General features: G+C 39.9%; 1 protein-coding gene across 1 annotated transcript in view; it reads right to left on the bottom strand.

Annotated features, from left to right (window-relative positions):
- Positions 1 to 14,715: 14,715 nt before the first annotated feature.
- Positions 14,716 to 20,153, bottom strand: part of AMMECR1 (AMMECR nuclear protein 1) — a 136,371-nt gene continuing 130,933 nt past the window's right edge. The window contains exon 6 of the mRNA XM_028522275.2: positions 14,716 to 19,072. Coding sequence (XP_028378076.1) covers positions 18,958 to 19,072 — 115 coding nt within the window. The 3' untranslated portion in view covers positions 14,716 to 18,957. The remainder of the gene's footprint in view (positions 19,073 to 20,153) is intronic.

Genomic DNA, 20,153 nt, shown 5'->3' with positions numbered 1-20,153 from the left:
TGGAGCCAGGCTGGATGACTGAGAAGGTAACAGTGAAACCAACATGTTCAGACTTTGTCATCCTAAGTTCTTTGAGGGCTGGCTCTGTGCCAGCACTGTTCGACTTGGGCCCTGTGCCCAGCACAAGTCAGAATATCCTATGGGGAGAAGTGGAGAAGATAACTCTGCACTTTAGGAGCAGTCAGACCTGCCTGCCCAAGGCTACCCACTGAACAGCCCATGGTGAATGTGATTATTCCAGCTTGACATTACATCAAACAGAGGCCCTCCTAGGTGTTTTACTGGTGCTGCTGCTGTTTCTAGAAGGGATACAGCTAGCCAAAGTGGCCTGCAGTGCTGCTGGATGTCCTTACTGGTCAGTAGTCGGGCACCCAGCATAGCAAGGAAGCAGGGGCCTGCGACCCTGGGTCACAAAACCACCATGTAGGTCAAGTCCTTTGATCTCTTGCCACTCCAGATTCTCCCATCTACAAAGCAGTAAGTACAGCCATGTGCCAAGTATGATGCTAAGTCCTGCCACGCACAGTACCTCATGTGAATCCCACAAAAATACAGTGAGTTGACTGGCAATGCTGTTGCCACCTGACAGACAGAGCTAGTAAATGGAGAAGTGAAACCAATTTTAGAGAGTGCTTTACACACTCCCAGACTCCATGGCCTGTTTGGGCTGCTGGCGCTACTGGGCAAACCCAAAAAAGAAGGGAGGAAATCCAGGAGAGCTGGAAAATGATGTGGCAAGCAGGAGAGATGAAAATGAGACCCATGACTGCATGGCTGAAGTAGTCAAGCCATGTTTTTTTGTGCTGCCCACAGGCCTGATTGGCAAGGCTCAGAGCAGAGCTGAAAGGTATAGGAGTGGGGGTAGGGGAAGGGGCACAAGGGTCAAGGTAGAGTTAGCTCAGGTGAAAGGAAGGAAAGAAGCTCTTGGATGGACGGGACAAAAGTTGGGCCCATGACCTTTCCATGTGTCTCCCTTTTTAGGAATTGCTAAATACCAGTGACGTAGGCCATGCCCTCCTCTTGCCTGGGCTAGTGCTTATGCCTTTGTCTCTGCTCTAGCCTTTTCCCTACTATGGGCAGCAGTTTTTCAAATGCAAATCTGACTGCTTCATTTCCCTGGGCCCCGTAAACATCTAGGTTTCATCTCCTTCCCAGGCCCCCCAGGAACCATACACAGGGGGAGACCGCTTGCTCCAGGCATACCATACTCCATTTTTTGTACCATTACATTTACCCACTTCTTCGCCTTTCTCTGCTGTTTTATTAGCTCTCTACTCTCCCTTCTTGTCCAAAGGCCTGAGCTCAAGGATCAGTTCCTGTGCACAGTTTTCCCTGAGCCCCAGTCCTCATTAGATTCTTCTCTGCTTGGCTTCCACAGCACCTAGTGCTCACTCCTGGGCTGCAACTTGCCCCCTGTTGTGTAATCCTTTAAGGCTCACTCATGGCTGTTGAGCTCCTTGAAGGCAAGGTAGGGTCTGATTTTCCCTCCAGCCCTTAGCACCTGGGACCTGCTCCATAGAAGGTGATAGATGAACAGTGATCTTTCTTGGAATCCTGCAGGCACCATAATCACCTGAGGGAGAATCCTTGGCCCCGAAGCAGGAGCCATCCTGTGACCTCTGCTGCATGGGACGTGTGCCTTTGTTTGTCAAAACACCTCAAGCTCCAGATTCTGGGCCTCCTTGCTGAGAGTCCCATCCTGCTTCTCTGTAGGGCTCTCTGTGGTTGGGATCTTGGGTGAGGTGCTGGTGTAGGGATGGAAGAGAACTGAGACAGTATCTGTTCACCTGACTGTAACCCAGACCTCTGGGTAGAAGGTGAGGAAGGCATCATCCATCTGCTTTGCCATATCCCTGGCTCATCCTCACCAGGTTCATCCCCATCAGAGTCACCCCTCTGTTTCTAGGGTACACAGACTTGGAGTTTGCACGGTGAAAGCCCAACCAGTCCATGGAATGCATCACCTGTACCTTGGTGGGGTATGAAGCAGCTTGGGATGGTTACCATCTGAGCCCCCAGTGAGTTTTTCCCTTGTTTTGGTCCACCAAAGCCAGTGGAGGAACAGAGATACACAGATGTCAGTTTAACAAATGGCAATGGCTTTTTCAAAGGATATGTGGTTTGCCAACCTTGGCAACAACCAAGGTTGGCCTAATCCACAGTCAAGGACTCTGTAACTGCCTGTACCCTCCCCTTTCCCAGTCAGCATTTGCCCAGCATCTAGATTGCACATCCAGAATGTCTGAACTGTTTGGTAAAGGGGTTTAAGTATCTCCCAGGGAGGCAGTAGGGAAGGCTGCTCCTGTTGTTAGTGGATGACCCAAAGGGCTTTGCCCTTCACAGCTGATTTTGCAGCTATTGTGCAGCTTCTCGTACATCTCAGTCAGACAGTAGCCTAAGCAGCCCACAATGAGGCAGGTCTTAGCAAGGAGGGTGATGCTTCCTTGAGGTATCTGTGATGGGTTACAGGGCCAATAGCATGGCCCCAGGCTATTCTCCTTTCCAAGACCCATCCCCAGCCATACCTCTGCTCCAAAGACCAATTGTCCCTCATCTTCTGCCTCCCCTCTGTCTATCCAAGGGGCCCGCAGAAGTGCTGCCTGCTTTTGCTGTCCCTTCAGCTGTGTCTTCCTCTTCCCTTGTTCCCAGGACCCTCATTCACTTTGATATTATATTTTTAGAAAGGCCCTGGGCTCTCCAGTATTCTTCTCCCTGAGAATGGAGGGTCCTTCCTGTGTACTCCAGGACATATCCTCAGATTTCTGGAATGTTGGAGCTGATAAGATAACACTCATACAGGGGCTTATAAATTTTCTTGCATATCGGAATTACTTGAGGAGTTTCAAAAACAGTTTTCAGTGGCTTCACCCAGCTAATAATTAAAAGCAAACTTTTTTTCCTGTTTGTTTTACTTTAAGTTTCCAGGTTGTGAGTCATGTGTTTGAACTGACCATCTATACCAGTGTTTTTTAAATGAAAGTTTAAGATATAACAAAAGGGATAAAAATAATATCTAAGTTCAGCTTAAGAAAAAGAATGTTAACAACATAGTTGAAGCCCCTTTACTCCACAGGTTAGGAAATTGTTCCTCAAAGCTTCAAGGAGGCTGGGGAGGTGCCTTAGAGGCCACTTGGGATGTTGGATGGATGAAGGCAGTGAAGTTGGGCTTCTGTCCATTCCCCTTGCTTCACCCACAACAAAACCAATTTTGCTCTGTGTTGTATGTTGAGGGTGTATAAATAAATTCATTGGGAAAAGGGTTTAAAAGCCACTTATTTACATCCTCACTAGTTCTGTCTCTACCTTTTGTACATAGAGATCATAGTATAGTAGTTGAAACAGTATAGTGCTCAGAAGAAGGGGCCTGCAGTTCCAGTTCTCTGTCCCCTCTTAAGTCCTGGGTGTCCTTGCCCAAGTCATACCTCTCTGAATTTCAGAGAAGCTATGAGGCATCTAGTGAGATAACAGGGTGTGAAAAGGTTTTCTAAAAAAGTTGTGTCCAATGTAAGGGGGTTCTATTTCTAGACAGTGTGGTTACTTTGCTTGTTCTCAGAGGCCAAAGGTTAGTTGTGATTTTCACTACTGTTTCCATGTGGGTATGGAGGGGAGATTGTACCTCACTTTTAAGAAATATTTCTGTATTTTGTTGAGCCTAAGACTTTTTTCCCACATTTTAATATCTCTAACTTTGGGATGCATTGTATAAGCAATGGCATGACATACTTTAATCAGCAACTTCTTAAAGAAGAGGGTATTTGACAGTCTGAGGTGTCTTAGAGTCACTGTAATTCCATGATCATTAACTTTGTTTCCTTTTCCCCATGATAGTCACCCACCTGGCTAGAGAAAACTCCTTTGGAAAAATTCTGGTTTCTTTATTTCCCAACCACAGCCTGGCCAGACAGCTCAGCCTTCTTTCCCAGGGAGCTCTCAGAGCCAGTTATTGCCAGAGGTGAGCTACAAGGGGTGTGGGGAAATGAGCCCAGTCTGATGTGAACTCCGTGGGTTGATGTGAGCAGCTGTCTGGCCCACACAGAGGAAGACAATGATTTCTTCATCTCTTCTAACAAAGTGGTAGAAGGGATAGTTAGTGGGCCTTTTAAAGAAAAGCAGCACCTTAACCAAGAGTAGCCTATGCTGTGGACATTCACTGTAGTTGGAAATTACCACCAAGCTTCCCTCAGTCCTGGCAGCCACTCTAATTAAGCTTGGCCCTTGCAGCCTTTGTATCAAGCTCTGCCAGAAGGGGAAGGAGTGACTCCAGTGAAATCCCTGTACACTTAGGAACAGGAAATAGTTTTTGGACATTGCTCCCCAGAAGACCCAACTTGACTTTAGTCATTCCATCTTGCTCATCTTCTGCACCCTCCCCCACACCACCAACAGTTTAGCAAGACATGATCAGCCCAGATTACAGCTGCCCTCATGTAACTGGGTTAAAGTGTTGGCCTACTTAGGCCCCTCATGCAGGGGCCCCCTTCAAAGCTGATGAGGCCGATTACGGGGCTATTTCTGAACCTTAGTTGTATATTCAGAAGCCTGGGGCAGTCCTCTTGTGACAAGAAAGACAGTAACTAGGGCTGGACAACTAAGGGCAGTCTGCTGCCCTTGAGAGCAGAGCTATCAGACCTCATGTGCCCTTATGAAAGAAAGAATCAAATAACAAGTTTAAGTCTCTGGATTTTAAACTTCAAGACTCAAACCAACCAGTTTTCAGGGAAAGACCCTATCCTATGTCTTTGCTATTTCTAGCTCAACAGAGAGAGTGGATGGTCAAAATGAAGTCTTCAATGACAGTCACTAGGCTCCACTGAACAGATTCTGTGCATTTGAGAAATATTGTTATTTAACCTCACTGAGCATCAGTTTGCTGATCTATAAAATGGCAACAATAATAGTACCTACTTCATAGAACTGTTGTGAGGATTGATTACATAAGGCACTTGACACAGTGCTTGGCACATTGTGAGAAGTTTACATAAATATTAAATACTACCACTACTGCCATTATCACCACCACCTTTACCATCATTGTCACCATTATCCTCCTCCTATCAAGACAGCAGAGTGAATTATAAAGTCTCTGAGCCTAACAAACTTGGTTTCAATCTTGCCTCTACCACTTTGCAGCTAGGTGGCCTTTAACAACTGATTACCTCTTTGAACTCAATACTTATTCTATAAAATGAGAAATTCATAACACCGTTGAAAAGTGTATAACATGGTCCTTAGCTCACATATGCACTAACTAAATGTCATCTATTATAATTATTTAAAATGGGTGATCAAGATCAGTGGTTGCCAAGGCTGGTATGGTGGGACGGTTGATTAGGTGAAGCACAGATAATTTTTAGGGCAGTGAAACTACTCTGTATGATATTATAATGATGAATACATTTCATTATACATTTGTTAAAACCCTTAGAGTGTACAATATCAAGGGTAAACTAATGTAAACCATGGACTTTGGGTGATAATGATGTATCAATGCAGGTTGACTGACTGCTAGAAATGTACAACTCTGGTATGGGGTGTTAATAGTAGTGGGAGGATGCTATGGGGAGAGGCAGGGTGGCAGGGAATATATGTAAACTGTACTTTTTGCTCAACTTTGCTGTAAATGTAAAACTGCTCTAAACTACAATCTATTTAGAATGAAGAGAAAGAAGAAAAGCAAGTGGTGATTAAAATAGGTTGTTATAAATTTAGGATGTTAATTACAGACCCCATGGTAACCACTAAGAAAATAAATAAAATATACAGAAAAAAGGAAATGAAGAGGGAATCAAAATGGTATATTAGCAAAAAAAAAAAAAATCCAACAAACACAAAGGAATGCACTATTAAAGGACTTCAGGAACAAAAATGATGTACATTATAGAAAACAAATAGCACAATGGCAGATAAAAACTTTCATTATAAGTAACCACTTTAAATGTAAATGGGTTAGACTAGTAAATTAAAAGACAGATATTAGCAAAATTGGTATTAAAATGCATGATTTAACTATATGCTGTTTCTAAGAGACTCAATTTAGACACAAAGACACAAATAGGTTGCAAGTGAAAGGATAGAAAGAGATATTCTACAAACAGTAACCAAAAGACAGCTGGGATAACTAATACAAGACAAATAGGTTTTAAGTGAAAAAAAAATGTTATAGGAGACAAAGGCATTTCTATTAATAAAAGGACCAATTTATCAAGAAGATATAACAGTTGGAAACATATACACACCAAACAACACAGCCTAAAAGATATGAATGAAATATTGACAGAATTGAAGAGAGAAATAGTTCTGTGATAGCAGGTGGAGACTTGTATATCTCACTTTAAATAATGGACAGAACACTTACACAATATGATCAATAAGGAACAGAAGGCTTAGACAAAACTATAAATTAACCAGACCTAAAAGACATATGCAGAATATTCAGTAGAAACCCAACAAGAACAGAGCACACATTCTTCTCAAGTGTACATGGAACATTCTCCAGGATACATCATATGTTAGACCATAAAACAATTGTAAATAATTTTTAAAGATTTGAATTATTCAAAGTATTTTCTCTGAACACATGGAATGAAGCTAGAAATAACAAAGAAACCTCAAAACAAATTTCAGGATGAGGAAATTTAAAAACATACTCTTAAAAAACCAGTTGGATTAAATAAAAAAGCACTAGGAAAATTATAAAATGCTTTGAGATGAATGAAAATTAAAATACAATATACCTAAACTTATGAGATACAATGAAAGTACTGTTAATAGTTAAATTTATAGCTGTGAATACTTACATTAAAGGAGCAGCTCTGAAATCAACACCTTAACTCTATACCTTCAGGAACTAAAAGAGAAGAGCAAACAAACCTAAAGCCAACAGAAGGAAGGAAACAATCATGATTAGAGCAGAGATAAATGGATTGGAGAAAATTGAATCATTGAAACAAATAGTTGGATCTTTAAGGTCAACAAAATGTAAGAATCATTAGACTCATTAAGAAAAAAGATACAAAAAACTAAAATTGGAAATGAAAGCAGCGATGTTACCACCATCCTTACAAAAATTAAAAGAATAATAAGAGAATATTATAAGTAGTTGTATTGCAACAAATTAGATAGTCTTGATGAAATGGACAAGTTCCTAAAAACACACAAATTACCAAAACTGACTCCAGGCAATAGAAAATCTGAACAGACCTATAACAAGAGATTGAATCCATAATCAAATTTCTCCCAACAGGCTTCATTGGTGAATTCTAGCAAACATGTAAAGATTTAACAGTAGGTCTATTCAGAAAGGCCATTGTTACCCAATACCAAAGCCAAAGATACTATAAGAAAAAACCACTGACCAGTATCCTTTATATCTGTAGACACAAAAGTCCTCAACAAAACATCAGCAAACTGAATACAACATCACATTAAAAGAATTATACACCATGGCCAAGTGGGATTTGTCCCAGAAATGTAAGGGTGGTTGGTTCAACAGAAGATAATCAACTAATGCAGTATACCACATTAACAGAACACAGAGGGAAAATGATTCTTTCAATAGACACAGAAAAAGAATTTGACAAGTCAACACCCTTTCATGATGAAACCTTTTTTTTAAAAGATTTTATTTATTATTTTTAGAGAGGGAAGGAAGGGAGATAGATAGATAGAGAGAGAGAGAAACGTCAATGTATGGTTGCTGGGGGTTATGGCCTGCAACACTTTGGTTCGCAGCCCATGCTCAATCCACTGAGCTACGCCAGCCAGGTTCATGATGAAATCTTTAGCAAGCTAGGAATAGAAGGCAAGTTCCTTGATGTGATAAAAGGCATATATGTAAAATCCACAGCTAACACACTCATTGGTGAATGACTATAAGTTTTCTCCCTGAGATCAGAAACAAGACAAGGATGCCTGCTTTCCTCTGCTATTCATCATTGGAAGTCCTAGCTAGAGCAATTAGGCAAGAGAAAGAAATCAAAGGTATCCAAATTGTGAAGGAAGAAGTAAAACTATATTCATAGATGATTGGGGAAGTGACAAAAGTAGGTTTACTATTGTGAGTATGCAAGACAGTTTCTTCTTGTATTATTATTTATTAGTTATTGTATTTATTTATATATAAACAACTGTAAACCTACTTTTTCCCACACCTGTGTGTGTGTATCTTCCTTACATGCACACACAAAAAACTACTAGAGCTAATAAATAATAAAGAAAAGAAAGGAAGAAAAAAGGAAGGAAGAAAGAAAGGGAGGGAGGATGGGAGGAAGGGGAAAGAAAGTTAGTTTCAGTGCATAAGATCAACAAATAAAAGTCAGTTGTGTTTTTATATGCCAATACAGCAATCTGAAGAGGAAGCTAAGAAAACACTTTTATTTAGAACAGCATCCAAAAGAATAAAATAACCTAGAAATTTAGCGTAGGAAATAAAAGGCTTATACAATGAAAATTACAAAATATTACTGAAAGAAATTAGACTTAGATAAATGGAAAGGCATCTCATACTCATGGATTGGAGGATATAATATTGTTAATATGCTAATGCAGTTATGTTCTGCATATTTGACATTTCGGTCAATGATGGATTGCATATACACCAGTGGTAGACCATATAGCCTCAGTGTATAGTAGGCTACACAATCTAGGGTTTTATAAGTGTACTTTATGATGTTTGTACCATGATGAAATGGCCTAATGACAGGTTTGTCAGAACATGTGCCCATTGTTAAGCAGCTTGTGACTATACTCCCCAAGGTGATCTACAGATTCAATACAATCCCTATAAAAATATTTTTTGCAGAAGTGGAAAAGCCAATCCTTCAAATTTATAAGGAATAAGTAGCCCAGACAATAGTAAAAAAAGAAAAGCATTCATATTTCCCAATTTCAAAACTTATTACAAGCTGTTGTACTGGCATAAGGATAGACATATAGACCAATGAAATAGAACTGAGTCCAGAAATAAACCCAAACCTCTATGGTCAATTGATTTTCAACCAGAGTACCAAGACAATTCAGTGGGGGAAAGAACAGTCTTTTCAACAAATGATATTGGGACAAATGAATAATCACATCTTTAAAAAATTAAGTTGGAGTCCAGCTTCACACCACATACAAAAACTAACTCAAGCCCTGGCTGGTGTGGCTCAGTGGACTGAGAGCCAGCCTGTGAACCAAAGGGTCACTGGTTTGATTCCCAGTCAGGGCACATGCCTGGGTTGCAGGCCAGGTTCCCAGTGGGGAGTGTGAGAGGCAACCACACACTGATGTTTCTCTCCTTCTCTTTCTCCCTCCCTTCCCCTCTGTCTAAAATAAATAAATAAAATCTTTTAAAAAATTAACTCAAAGTAGATCAACCACCTAAATAAATATAAGGGCTAACCCTATTAGAAGAAAACATAGAGGTAAATCTGTGTGATCTAGGACTTGGCAATGGATTCTCAGATTTGACAGCTAAAACAAAAGCAACAAAAGAAAAAATAGATAAATTGGAACAAAAATTAAAAACTTTTGTTCATCACAGGACATTTTCAAACATGAGAAAAAGCCTACAAAATGGCAGAAAATATTTTCAAGTCATTTACCTGATAAGGGTTTAATATCTTGAATATATAAAAAAAATTCTTACAACAAAACAAAAAGACAAACAACCCAATAAAAAATGACCAAAGGACTTGAATAGACAGTTCTCCAAAAGACCAACAAACAGAAGATATTCAACATCACTAGTCATTAAAGAAATGCAATTGAAAACCCCAATGAGATTCTACTTCGCACCCAGTAGGATGACTATTACCAAAAAGACAGATAATAATGAGTACTGGTGAGGATATGGAAAAACTGGAAACTTCGTACGTTATTGATGGAATATAAAATGGTGCATGCAGTCCCTGTGGAAACAGTTTGATGGTTCCTTCGAGAAAACATGCATAGAATTTCCATTTGATTCAGCAATTCCATGCCTAAGAGGAATGAAAACATATATCCATACAGACACTTAGACATGTTTATGGCAGCATCATTCAAAAAGCCAAATGGTTGAAACAGCCCAGTGTCCATCAATGGGTGAATGGATAAACAAATTGTGGTATATACATATGATGAAATATTCAGCCATAAAAAGAAACAAAGTACTAAAATATGCTACAACTTGGATGAACCCTGAAAAACATTACGCTAAGTAAAAGAAGCCTGTGACAAGAGATCACACGTTGTATGACTCCAATTGTATGATATATCCAGATTAAGCAAATTCAGAGACAGGAAGATTAGAGGTTACTTAGGGGATGGACAAGGGAGGAATGGGGAGCAGCCTTTTAATGGAAGGGATGGGGTGTTTTCATGGAGTGATGAAAAAGTTTTAAAGCCAGAGAGAGCCACTGGTTGCATAACATTGTGAATACACCCAATACCATTGAATTGTATACTTTAAAGTGGTTAATTGTATGTTATGTGAATTTCACCTCAATAAAAGAAAATGTCAAAAAAAGGAGGTGGAAAGGAAGGAGTTTCTTTTTAACTTTCAAGTGACCTGTGCACCCTGCTTACAGGAATCACTGTGTAACCTTCTGTAGATGAAAGGGTGTTGCCTGTCTTTTCCCAGCCTAGTGCTGACTTTTAGCAATTTCTATTTGACCTTTTTCAAGACTGGAATGGTACAAACCCAAGTGGGGTAACCCCACAGGAACAATCCCATCCTGTTTGAATAACCAGATTAACACCTTATTCCCCTTTTAAGTTCCATCATTTATGAGTATAATAAAGCACATATGCTAGGCAAGATAAATAAGAACCAAGTCCCCAAGGGGCATCGTTTCATATGCAGAGGTCACTATTGCCATCCACTGTCCCTGACCACAATTCTGGGAAAGGGGCCATTGCTGAGACTTATGCCAGCAGGGTGGCAGTTTCTCCACACAGAGATCCTGGAATTCATTTGAATATTTGAAGTAGAGAAAGTTTAGGGAAATGTTTGCATTACTCACATTTCAAAAAAGATGGTGGTTTCCCATTCTTTCCCTTCCACTATACCCTTTCTACTCTGCCAGGATTATGTGGGAGTAGGGAATGTGATTACCCCATCCAGCTCTCTGGCCAACTCTGTCTCCTACTCTGATAGGCACAAATCCACATATGTTGATATGCACAGTGACTATAGCAACTCTTAGTGTCAAATCTGCCTGCTGTTCAGGCAATAGCTACAACTCTTTGCAGCTTCCTGTCAGTTAAAATGTGATTTAAACATCCTATTGTGTGCTGGTTGTTTCCTGTTTTACAATACAAATTTAATACTGCCTTCCTGTCCTTTCCTAGGTAGCAGGTGATTCAGAAAGTTACTGTGACTTCCTTCTCTGGGGCGTCTACCCCTCCTACCCCATGAATGGATCTTTCCCCCTAAAGCACAGGTGGCAAACACAAGGCCTCCTACCTTGTTTCTACCCAGTGGCAGCATGGAGCTCCTTGCCCCTAGTTAAGGTGTAGTTACGTTCATAGTCCTAAAATTACATTTGGCCCTTTGAAGGCAACTGCAAGGCTGATGTGGCTCCTGCAAAAATGAGTTTGACACCCCTGTCCTAAAGCATCATTTTTCATCCAGTAGGCATGCTATAAATTTTCTTCTCAGGCCTGAAGGTCTTCTTAGAGCAAATGGTCTGGTATCTACCTGTGCTGTTCTCTCTCTCCTGCTCATGGGAAGGGCCTGATGCCCTTTACAGGGCAGCTCCACAGTAAGAAACACGACTTTCAGCCACCAAAAAACCATTCTGCATGTATGTAAATCTCTTGCTTATACAGTCACATGATTTCTCCCAACCACCTTGCACATTCCCGCTAGTTAGGGAGCAAGACAGCCACACTGTGGGGACAGAAACAATCTCTTCCTCTACTCACCAAATCGTGACTGTGCCCAGTGCAGGGTGGTTTTTGCTGACATTTTGGAGGACCAAAGAATTACCATTTCCCAAAAGGGGCAGCCACGGCTCTGCTCTAATGCCACTCTGAAGTAGAAGCCATTTAGCGAAACCCTGTAAAGCCAGGCCGATGTTGCCTGGGCTCTAGAGTAAATGACTTTTCCCAACTAGACCAAATGTGTGTGTCCCTTAGAATGTTTAGCTCGGAGTAGACTGTTTATTACAAAATGATACTGTAGTCATTCTGAAATCAAGCACAGTGTCATGCTTCTGAGGGGCAAAATGTACTCAGGCACTCAGTAAATTTTGATGGGTCACATTGGCTGCCATTTGGGAGGAAAAGGCCAAAATGGAAAGGGCAATGAAATGATGGCTTGCCAAAGGCTCTCAAAATAACTGGGTATGTTGGGGCTCTAGCAGTGGTTTTCAGATTGTCCTTGGGACCTGGTATTCTGTTGGAACTCATCCAAGTTTCCATAAAAACTTGATTCAAAAAATGCATGTGGCTTAAATGTCTAATATTTAAAAGCTGTAATAATGTCCCTCCCCCCCCCAAAAAAAACACCTAACAGAAACACCTCATGTGTTACTTTCAGAACAGCAATTCAATTGAAGACAACCCATGGGAGCAGGAGCCATTAGGTTGACATGTTTCTGTTCAAACCTCAGGAGTGATGCTTCTCTTGCCTAAACTTCTTGTAGGCCTTCTCAGGTCCCACTCAGGAGGTTGTGAGTGCACTGGAATTTCACTATTTAGGCCTATGCATATGTATCCACTCTTATAAAACTATACAAGTAAGATATAACCTCTATCTGTGTGAATCAGGACCTTCTTGCTGTTGTGCAGCCAAAACAGAAGACAGAAATAAATGTAGCTATAATTGCAGTTGTCACCTGTCACCCCAATTACAAGTTTTTAGTCATCAACGTAGCCTCATCATTCTCATCAACTGTTATACATTTGCACTTTATAACAATGAGATACTGCTTTTAATCTCATATTTTTTGACATACTGAGGGGCCAGGTAAGACTTTGATTAAATAGCAGAGGTTCTTTCACCACAGAGGGAGACTAAAGGCTGAACAAATTTATAGTTCTTGTGACTTGCCTGTTGGGAGCGTCAACTCAAGGACACCAGGGCTGGCAGTGAGTGCAGAGGCATGTAATGTAGCCACTACCCAGCAACCCAGCATGTGCTCCAGACTTAGAGCATCCTACATCTAACCTCTTTCAAACTAATGTGATCGTCTGTCATGATGGCAATCAGCAGGTGCAGGTCAGTATTTGTTTATATGAAGTACATGCCCTCTGGGTCAGTCCATTTAATCAATTTGAAATACAGTCAATATACACTCTGAACATAATATATTGAGTCATTTTAAACACAGGTGTAATCAAGTTCTTGGGATGAAGAAATAGGGTTGCTTCAGAATAGTGCTTACCAGTTAAGGCAGTTTCCTGTGATTCTTGAAAGCTTTCTTGAATAAGCTTGGGGTAGGAACAGGAGAATGTACCATGGACTATAGGATCACAAAAGGCTTTTTAATGTAGTGGCTAAAGCAGTATGCCCAAGGCCTGCTTCAGTTGTGCCCTCCCGCTAAACTACACCTGCAGGTGAAAAGCCTGGGCAAAGAGATGGGAAGCCATCAGCGCTTAGCCCAAATCCTCACTTGTCTCAGCTCATGCAGTCAGAGCTGCACAAAGTGAGAGAACCCATTCACTGACTCTCCTGACTGACAGCTCTGCATCAAGGTGTGATTTCCTCGCAACAGACTTTCCCCAGCTCACACTGACATGATGTTATTTTCCATCAACACAGAGCAACCATCTCATCCCACATAGCCATGCTTGCCCTCTGGAGCAGTGAGCTATTTGAAAGGTGCCCAGTGGGGCATGAAATCTAAAGAGGAAATGCTGAAACTCTGAGGAGAATTTAGGTAGGTACAATGTGATCACTGAAGCTGAAATCTGTCCAGACCACTGAATTCACCACTAATGCTATAAAAATGAAAGCCATGGGCTCATTAAATAACGCCATTCTACCTGAACCTAATATTGTCTAAATCACTTTAAAAATCCTATGTGCCACTTATATTGAATGATGAATCTGGGTAAACATTGAGCAGATGGCTGCCTTAGTAGACCACTATTTAAACCATGTATCTTCTCTGGCCCTTGAAAGTCTGCCATATATACTGATATTTCCCCCAAGCTCAAGTTCTGAAGACTTCATTCACCTCATCCCACTCTGAAACTGGAAAAGTAACAGGTAATAAGTACAAGTATGTGGTATGTCAAGTATGTGTATGAACGTGTACCAGCTTTTTCAGATTCTATCCTGTACTGAGAAAATGTCAGACTTGATGGCAAAAGAAAGGCTTTCTACCTCATCAGGTGGTTTCACTGGATGGCACAGCTACTGCTGTGAACCAGTTTACCAAGGGGTAAGACCCAATAACATGAAGATCTGGAAGACATCTGGAACAGGCTTAAGCATAACTAAGCTGCCCCAGAAATTCATGGATCTGCTTGTCTCAGATCCATGACCAGGGTAGATTGTCCAATAAAGGATAGACTACCTCACCAGTCCAGGGTTCAGGGCTAGGCAAGATGCAGGCAAATCATACGGTAGGGAGCAGCTGCAGGCAGGTGAGGTGTTCCAACTGCTAGTTTGGAAAGAAATCAATGCCAGTTCCAAAGTATATTATTTCAAAGTCTTCATCTGTGAATGTTTTAATAAGAGGTACCCACAAGACCAACAACCTATGATGAGGCAGGTTAAAGAAAGAAACAACAAATGGTAACTCAGTTTTAACATTTTATTGGGTAAATGATATTAAAGGTAATAACAATAGTGTCAAAACTACTGCAATATCTTTCCACAGCCATACCTACCAGACCCACATAAACCTTCTCATTTTTCCTTTTGCTCATTTTAAATATTTTAAAGCCATACATGTCATATAAAATGCCCATTTCCAATAGTTTCATCAAACTATTAAGCAATTAATGTGGAAGAAGTATCTAGTTATACTCGAAGGGGGTTCAGGTAATCTGTGATGTCATACTGTAATCAAAACACAGGTTCCTAAGAAAGAAGGAAAAGCTACTCCAGGTAGCTTTTGCTCATTACAAGTTTGATCATGACATCACCAAATATTCATTATGCTGGTGACCAATTCAAAGTGATTTGGGGGAACATATAAAACACTAAAATAACTTAGAAACTAGATCCAAATATTTCAAAAGTAATCAACTTTGATATACAAAAACAGTCAGAGGTGGTTACAAAAGTGTTTTCTCAGTGCTTCTATGTACCAGCGCAGTTACTGGGTCTAGAGCAAAATAAAAGGTTTATTTTCTTCTGAAACAGTAATAAAAAACAAGAAAAACATATCTTTGTATATAAAGGATAAATGCTGGTCTTAAGAATAATGTAATCAGAAACCCTTAAATCGAGAGGCACACAATGGGTTTCTGCTTTTAAAAAATAAAAGGAAAGTCACCAGTTTATTTAAATGGAGGAGGTGTTCCCACCCCCAAATAAACTTAATTCAATTTAACACCACTAGCAAAAATCACTTAGAAACTGTACAAAAATAAAAAAGTTAACACATTTAATCCTGCAAGGTTTTGTAAGGACTGGAAGGCAGGCTCTTGGAGCAGCATTTGGGCATGGCTGGGGGCTTCTTTGGTTTGATCTAACACACACAAGAGATGGAACCTATTCCAGGTGACAGTTTCAAATTTTCTGCACATTTGAAGACATAAAAAGAGGCCAGTATACAAATTCCTGGTGTGGTGGGCATTGGGACTGTATGCACGGGGCTGAAAATCTTGTAACTGCTTTAAGTGGGGTGGGGGAAAAGAGCAAGCCTTGCACTTCTCCATCAATTACATCGACCTTTCATAGTAAAGGGGACTGGAAAGAGTAGTAGCACATTCTCGTGCAGTCAGAAGGCCACTTAATGGGGGGGGGGTTGTTCTTTTAGAATCTGGTACCTGGCTGACCTTGTTTAAGAACAAGAAAACCCTTCCAGAAATGGAAGCCTTTTGCTACATATCAAAGTAAAATGCATACTATTTTCCAAGAGGAAAAATACCCAGTTGCACTTGAAAATGGAAAACATAAATGGAACTAATTAACATTTAAAAGGGGGGCTATGTAAACTTTGTGCTACTCAAATGAAGTTCAAGTATTACTTCTGAGCTGTTTAAAGATCACTGAACTTATACAATATACTGGTGATGAGTGCAATTCACATTTGTGTTTCTGAACAAATAAACCACAACTGGCTAGAACACAACCTGTGCAATTAGAATCTTTGTCGGAGTTAAAAACACATGCTACATATTTCAACATGTTCAAAGGTAATTCAAACCACTTATTTAACATTTTGTAATATACAACAAAGGTGAGCGTCTAGCATTTGTTTGAAGCACGCTGTTAGTTTGTAGAACACCTTTACACTACAAAATCTTTTAGTCAACAGCTACTTAGAGACAAAAATGCACTGTGCATTAATTTGAATACAAAAGGAGACAAAACTATCCTTTTTCCCCAAGCCATGGTGGGAAATATTGCTGACCTCATCCTCTGAAGCCTGCAGGATGGTTATTTCTTCAGTACAACATTATTACACTGGTAAGAAAATCTGTATAACATCTGCATATATCAAGAAATTTTAAAAATCTGATATGATTTTAGAGTCTGCATGACCAGTCACGTGTCCTGCTCAAGATTGATTAGCACCGTTAAATACATAAACACACATATGTATGTATGTATGTGTAAGTATATGTATACACATATATGTATGTAGTAGATCTTTTCTTTAGAAAAAACTTCTAACCATGAGCTCAACCAGGATGAGGAGCCTGTTGAACTGATGAGATGATGGATAAGATGGATCAATATTGGTCTATTTTGTCTCTCCTCAGTTTGTTTTACTTTTTTTGCAGCAGACAATATCATTCAGCTTGTGCTCAGTTCCCCTAAAAGGGCAAGAAAAAGTTTCCATCAGGTAGCCACTTGTTTTTATACTGAAAGACTAATCTGCTCCAAAATGCTCCCATGTACAAATGAAAGGACTCAAAATTCCCTTCTAAAATCCAACAACTAGCATTGTCTGACTGATCTCTACGTTCAATGGAACTGGCTACCAAGATTGCATTTCAGGCTAACAACTGGCTTCTTAGTTAAGGCATCACAACTGAAGATGGTTGTTTCAACAACAGATGCTGTGGATGAAGGAATACCAACAAACTTGTAAGAAATCTTACCAAAAGCTAAAGCAATTTGCTTTGCCACAACGGCAAGCAAAAGGAATTTAGCCAATTATCTCACAAACTACAAAAAGGTTTTGGAATTCTGAACTAGCAGTCTGTCACTTGTCACAGCAACTATATGTATAAGATATGCCATTTGATAGTCAGTGACATCTCATATTTTTAAACTATATATTCTGCACAATACTTATATTCATCACTTGATATATTGGTTTCCTGTTTGAAAAAAAAAGTGTACACGTGCGCGTGCACACACACACACATACACACATTTACTACCATAAATTGAAGGTAATCTTTCTCCAAAATCCTCTGTCATTTTTCCTAGGGATATACATACAGACCTCCTACTGACACTAGGAAGTTCTCTGACTGAATCATGGGAAGCCTAACCCTGCAAATGATCTCAGCACTAACAACTACATCATCTCTAAATGCCAACTCCATTTTTATAGGTGTAACATAATATCAACATAGTAAATGTGTTTCTATCAAAAGTATGTAGTGCAGAAAGAGATTCAAGCTATTTTATAGTATTTCTAAAACTCCAGTATTGTCCCCATTACAAACATCTGAAATCATGGCATATATGAACTTTTGTTTCACTAGGTTATCTTTACCATTCCTTTATATGGTAGCTAAAATTGTCTCTGGCCAATCATGACTCACTGAAACCTAAAGCTAACAAGTTGAAATTAATACACAATAGACACATGTCTCTTTTTGGTTATTTGCTCAAAATAATTTTTTCAGCTTAAAAAAATACTTAAGAGAAAGTAATTTGTCCAATCTGTTGTTCCACAATATAGAAACAGTATGAGTTTACAAGAATATTTCTCTAAATTGCCTTTTTTCCTAACCCCTCTTTAATTCCACTTATATTCTTCTCAAAGGCACTAAATTCTGTATCTGCTCTCTTCCTGATATTTGCTGCTTTTGAAAACGATTCCTACACATATGTGAAAGGTACCTTGTACTTTCTTAAGACAGTGTTTCAGTTTGTAAGTTGGTTCTAATAAAGTGATGAGGCAGTCTGTCCTATGCTAACCAGCACAATGGCATAAATGATTCATTTCTCACTCTCTGTGACAAGCTCTATCATGAACCTTCAAATGTTTTACACTATAACTAAAGTTCATATATTTAACCATGGTAAAAACATATACTTAAGGAGTGAAGACCCACATACTAAGCTCTCATAACAAAATTAATTTTCAACAAATTCAAGAGTAACGTACAAATACCTGAATTTCATATAAATTACTCCCAAATTCAGCTATGAAAAATTACCTTACTAAGGAAAATTAAAGACAAACCTAAGCAAAATCCTTAAAAACTGCACAATTTCTTCCATCCACAGTCAAAAAAAAAAAAAAAAAAGAAAAAGAAAAGGGAGGGGAGAGAGGCAAGAAAGAATGAAGGAAAGAAGACTGGAAATGAAGGCAAGATGAACAGAAAGATAGAAATCTGACTGACATAGCAAAGCAAACTTCTATATGATATTATAAGGAAAGAAACCCCCCAAAGTGATATATGCTGCAAAAAAATGATCTAAAATAATAGAAGTTGATCTTCTTAATGAATGCCATTTTCCTACCCGTTACCATGATGATCTTAACTATGTCAAAATTTCACCATGGCAACGGAAACTATCATCATAAAATGGTACAGTAAAAGAGATAGCTAGACCAAGAAGGGGTAGGATCTACTGGGAAGAGGTCTGCAGAGAGGCCCAGTGACTGGTTGTGCGGCTCATTGTCAGGAATAATGGTTGTATGGTGGAAGGGGATGCCCAATGCCATTTTGGAAATGATGATGCTGGCGATGAGCAAGGTATTCAGCATAGCTCAGGGTCATCTTTTCACTACGGTACCTGAAAGAAAGTCAGGGAAGAGACAAAGTTAACATTAAGAAATAGGTGACATGACAGTGTCAGAGCTAGGAGGGACCTTGGAGATAATTTTACAGGTGGTTCTTCCATGGACACTGCTCTTTCAGAAGGCCACTCCTCCTGCTGCTGACATCTTCATTATGGTACTACTCAGTACCCTCTTTGTGAAGTTCTTTCATGCCATGAGTTCTGCAACTCCACACACTCCTGGTCCTTTTCCCTGCCTCTCAGACTGCTCCTTATGAGTACTCATCCTATCCCTGCCTTGCAGGATTTTCCTACATTTCTACCTTCAGTCCTTTTGACCCTATGCTCTGTCCCTGTTCAATGAACCCTATCCTCACAGCTTCAACTATGTCCTCTTTACAGATGATCCCTAGTCACCATCTCTGTCCATGAACTCTACACACGTATTCAGTAACATACTGGACATTAACATACAGATATCCCAGAACACACCTGAAATCCAGAATCAATGCATAAATGTGACTCTCCTCCTGTGGGTCCTCTCTTGGTTAAAGGGATCACCTTGATCCCTTTTATGTAGAGTAAAGCTTTGATTCGTTCTTCTTTCCTACTTCTGAATAATGACCAAGTCCTTCCATTGCTTCCACAATATTTTCTTTTCCCTCCTTTCTTCCCATCTGACTGCCACAGCTCTTGTTAAGGCTCCCATTTCACCCCCTTGGGATTGCTGGCAGAGATTCTTAGATAATGGCAAAGTCTTCTATCTCATTTTCTGCTTCCAATTCTAATCTTATACCTCCCTAAATCCATCTGTTTTTAAAACCCTTCAATGGCTACCAACTGCCTATAGAATCAGGTCTAAACTTCTTTGTCTGGAACTCAAAAGCCTTATGATCTGATCCAATCTACCTTCTTTCCCACATGCTCCTCTAATGACCACCTTCCATACGTACACTGAAAGACTGGCCAAATTGCACTATTGAACATTCCTCAGAACCTGCTCAGTATTGGTTCTAGGCCACCTACATGCACTGACTCACGAAGTTTTCTTTTAGGCAATCCTTTTCCTCCCCCACACTCTGCCTGTCAAATATTC

Source organism: Phyllostomus discolor, chromosome X, assembly GCF_004126475.2.
Source record: "Phyllostomus discolor isolate MPI-MPIP mPhyDis1 chromosome X, mPhyDis1.pri.v3, whole genome shotgun sequence".
NCBI classification, from domain to species: Eukaryota; Metazoa; Chordata; class Mammalia; order Chiroptera; family Phyllostomidae; genus Phyllostomus; species Phyllostomus discolor.
The sequence above is the reverse complement of the archived record's forward strand: the minus strand, read 5'-3'. Positions and strand labels throughout refer to the sequence as shown.